Source organism: Myotis davidii, unplaced genomic scaffold (genome assembly GCF_000327345.1).
Source record: "Myotis davidii unplaced genomic scaffold, ASM32734v1 scaffold217, whole genome shotgun sequence".
In the NCBI taxonomy this organism is placed as follows: domain Eukaryota; kingdom Metazoa; phylum Chordata; class Mammalia; order Chiroptera; family Vespertilionidae; genus Myotis; species Myotis davidii.
Window position 1 is genome coordinate 1,524,975 of NW_006290034.1, and position 4,340 is coordinate 1,529,314.

The window sequence follows — 4,340 nt, forward strand, 5'->3', positions numbered from 1 at the left end:
ATATTTTTATTGATTTCAGAGAGGAGGGGAGAGGGAGAGAGAGAGAAACATCCATGATGAGAGAGAATCATGGTTCAGCTGCCTCCTGCACACCCCCTACTGGGGATCAAGCCCGCAACCTGGGCCTGTGCCCTGACCGGGAATCGAACCATGACCTCCTGGTTCACAGGTCGACACTCAACCACTGAGGCACACCGGCCGGGCAAAAATATTTTTTATCTTTTCTGACAGAAAGCAAAGAAAGTGGTCTCCCTTGGATGGTGCCCCTGAAACCCACTCAGCCGGATATTAACACTAGTGGAGGGGCCAGTTAGCGGTCGAACCCAGGCCATCCGTCTTCGGTTACATACCATGCAACACACTGCTTTCGGAAACACATTTTTAAAGCCACATAACAGCTAGGAACTTAGTCCTACCTTCTCTTTTATGAATTACATTTTAATTATCACAATTGGGGCAATTTAGTAAACAATAAAGCGATCAAAATGATAAGTTTTTCAATTATCTTCACAGGATTAAACCTTACTTTCTCTGGTTATCTAAAGGTATAAAATGAGTACATGGATTTTGTTTTCTCTCCCTTGTCAGTTTACGCAAATACCAAAAACATTTTCTAATTGCAGTATCATTGGCCATTGTTGTCAAAACTTATCTTTTGCCCTGGCTGGGTGGGTCAGTTGGTTGGACAGAGAGAGAGAGAGAGAGAGAGAGAGAGAGAGAGAGAGAGGAGAGAGAGTTAGGAAGAGAAAGAGCAACATTGAACCGTTGCTTCCCGTGTGGACCCTCACCAGGATCGAACCAGCCAGTTTTTGCTGCACAGACAAAGCTCCAACCCACCGAGCCGCCGGCCAGGGCACCAGGCTTGTTTTTAAAACGGAATTAAAACCATTCAGTGAACACATACCGAGAAATCGCACAGTCCTCCGCACCAGTGGGTTTATGTAGCAACAGTCTCCGGTTAAAATCGTTTTCTCCTGGTTTTCAAAATCCCTTGTGGCTAGTTGTAGGCAAAACACTGCGGTCTCTCCAACTATTATCTTGCAACAAAACAAAAGGTTAAAGAACATTAGACTCTCACCAACATAAAGCAGAAAATTTTATTTAAAAAGCAACAGAGGCGCTTCCCTGAGTAGCAACAATCTCAGTGTTACACTGAGCGTGGCGGCTCAGCTCAGCCCTGATATAACGGCATCCCTGCGTGGATAACCCACATTTCTCTCAATCCAAGGGGGTCTGAAACGGGTAAGTTACGAACACGAGTGGACTATAACAGTTTTGTCTCATAAAAGACCATTAAAAATGCTGGGACTATCATAAGAACACCAGTCAGAAAGAACGTGTGCACCCCTCTGTCCATAGCAGTGTTATGTACAATAGCCAAGATCTGGAAACAGTCCAAGTGCCCATCAGCAGGTGAGTGGGTAAAAAAGCTGTGGTACGTTTACACCATGGAATACTACGCAGCAGGAAAAAAGAAGGCTCTCTTACCCTTTGGGACAGCATGGAGGGACCTGGAGAGAGTGATGCTGAGTGAAATAAGCCAGGCAGAGAAAGACAAGTGTCACATGACCTCACTCATATATGGAATCTAATGGACAATATACACTGATGAACAGAGTGGACCGGGAAGCATGGGTACCTGGCACTGACTGGCCGGTGCCCGAGGGGAGGGGGCTGGGATGACTGGATAAAGGAGGTGAAGGGATTCGCTAAAGATCACACATGCACACCCCACGGACACAGACAATAGTGTGGTGAGGGCCAGGGGAGGGGGAAGCAGGTGGGCAAAGGAGGGGAGAAAGGGGGCACGTGCAATAGTATCAACATTAAAATTCTATATAATAAAAGCCTCATATACAAATTGTCCCCTCGATCGGGGGGTGGGGCCGGCCAGCCAACCTCCTGCATTCCCTCCTCCCCTCCCTCCTTCGGCCAGACCCCACCCGTGCACCAATTCGTGCACCGGCCTCTAGTTATTTAACAAAAATAAAATAAAATATACCCAGGACCTGGGCTCTCAGGAGGTGCTCACTCATGCTTGGTGTGTGACTGCATTCCATGTTTTTTACGTGATGTGTCTTGTTAAGTTTGATTCTGCTGTAGAGATGAGAGCGAGTCTCCAGAACCGCAGAATCGGACTTCAAGTTCAGGCCAGTGTTGACCACAGCCTCTGCCCGAGCTGTGAGCTTGTCCTCGACTCCCAGGGTTAGCCAGGTGAGCCCAGGTCCCCCCTGAGGCTTAGCCACAGCCCCGCACCCACAGTTCTAAGGGGGAGGGATGGGGCACAGAGCACTCACGGGGACCTTCCCCACTCCTGGGCCACCGGGTGTGAGAGAACCGAGGATGGAAATGGGCCATGGTGACCCTTTTGTTAAAATTTTTTTAAAATTGATTTCAGAGAGGAGGGGAGAGGGAGAGAGAGAGAGAAACATCAATGATGAGAAAGAATCATGGATTGGCTGCCTCCTGTACACCCCCTACTGGGGATCGAGCCCGTAATCCATGCATGTGTCCTTGACCAGAATCAAACCCAGGACCCTTCAGTCCACAGGCTGACACTCTATCCACTGAGCCAAACTGGCCAGGGCTGATGGATTGATTTTAGAGAGAGAAGTGGGGAAAGAGAGAAACATCAATGGGAGAGAGAAATATCCATCAGCTACCTTCCCCACAAGCCCCCGTAGGGATCAAACCTGCGACCTAGGTACGTGCGCTGACCAGGAATCGAACCTGCCACCTCCAGGTGCACGGGATGAGCTCCACCAGCTGAGCCCCCAGCCAGGGCTGTGGTGTCCTCCCTGCCAGACCCCTGCAGAATGGGACCATCTCCTGCAGCCCCATGCAGGCCGCTGGTCAGGAGTGACCCTCCAGGCCCAGGAGAGAGCGCGGGCAGAGCAGTGGCACCTGGCTGGGTGCCCAGCACACCTGTCCCTCCAGGCAGCCGGGGGTGGGAAGTCCGGAGCCTGGAGTGGGGCTGCATCGTGGCTTTGCCTCAGACTCGCTGATTGACCTTAACCAAGGTCAGACCTTCTCTGCCTCGGTGTCATCCCCTGTCAAAGAGAGATGACAGAAACAACGCCATCGCGGCCCGCTGGAAGGACCCACGGAGTTAACTGCCATCAGGTCCTCAGAAGAGGGCAGCACAGAGCACGCAGCTTGCACACGGGCCATTCAATGACCTTGAAGGCCCTGCCCAACTCAGAGCTGCGGGGGTTGGTATTCGTGGTGAGGGAACGGGCACTGGGGATAGGATGTAGTTGAGAAGTCAGGTACTGGGCACATGGTGCTCTATACAGATTTGTAACTTGGAAACCCACACATGCAACCTATATGCTCGTGTTGACCAACGTCACCCCTATAAAATCCTATATAATAAAAGGCTAATATTCAAATTGTCCCCGTTAGCTTTCCTGTGACATTTCTTCCCAGAAAGCTTTCCTAGTTCGACAAGGAGTTCAACCAGGGGGTGGGGCCTGCCAGCCAACTGCCTGGGGCCCCTCCCCTTGGGCCAGCCCCCCTCCCCGATTCGGGGGTGGGGCCGGCCCTCCAACCATCCATGGCCCCTCCCCCGGCCGGCCCGGCCCAATTAGCCCCGATCAGGGCAGGCTGGCTGGCCCCCACCCATGCACGAATTCGTGCAACGGGCCTCTAGTTAATAAAGAAAAATAAAGGACATATCTTTGTAGAAAAAAAACAGAAGCTGAGATAGTGGGAAGTCCTGACACTAATCTTGTGTGTGGGCGGGGGTAGGTAAGAGTGGGGTGGGGGGACATGAGGATACAGAGAAAGGAAGCCTGGTCCATCCCAAAACAAAGCCCGGATTTATAAGCGGGAGGCAATCTTTTTTCTTTCCTGTCACGATGAGAAGCTTGTGGGAACGATTTAAAAACTTCTCCCCTAATTAAAATAAGTGCCGCTCATTAAACTTTACATGATTCTTCTTCTTTTGCCCAACCATGCACAGAAATGTCGTGACCAGAAGCTCCGGGAAAGAGGAGTTAAAGGGTTCGTAATGCCGACTTATCATGTGTACGTGCAGCCTTTCATTTTAAGACGTAAGGTCACCTTCTCCGTGTTCATGAATCTACCGCAGGCCAGGGCCGCTCTCCCGGACCCACCATTCCTCTGAAGAGCCAGCTCATCATTAATGAAAGCTCCGTCATCAGTAAAAGTGTGCAGGCTGTTAGCTCGCATTCCGGCTCCTCAACAACACTTGTTCGAATTAATGTCCCCAGGTCCTTATCAACAATAAAGAAGCAACGTGATCACATTTAAATGCTCCTTGGGACACTGAAATGATGGAGTTTTTAGAAATGAATCTTGAAGCACAAGCAATAATT

At 50.4% G+C, this 4,340-nt stretch overlaps 1 protein-coding gene and 1 long non-coding RNA gene across 2 annotated transcripts in view; one reads left to right on the top strand and one right to left on the bottom strand.

Annotated features, from left to right (window-relative positions):
* The window catches only part of PLPPR5 (phospholipid phosphatase related 5), a 21,340-nt gene extending 20,216 nt beyond the window's left edge, over positions 1-1,124 (bottom strand). Inside the window, exon 1 of the mRNA XM_015563392.1 lies at positions 905-1,124. Coding sequence (XP_015418878.1) covers positions 905-1,067 — 163 coding nt within the window. The 5' untranslated portion in view covers positions 1,068-1,124. The remainder of the gene's footprint in view (positions 1-904) is intronic.
* LOC107182953 overlaps positions 1-4,340 on the top strand; it is a 24,497-nt gene that overhangs the window by 14,331 nt on the left and 5,826 nt on the right. The window lies entirely within an intron of this gene.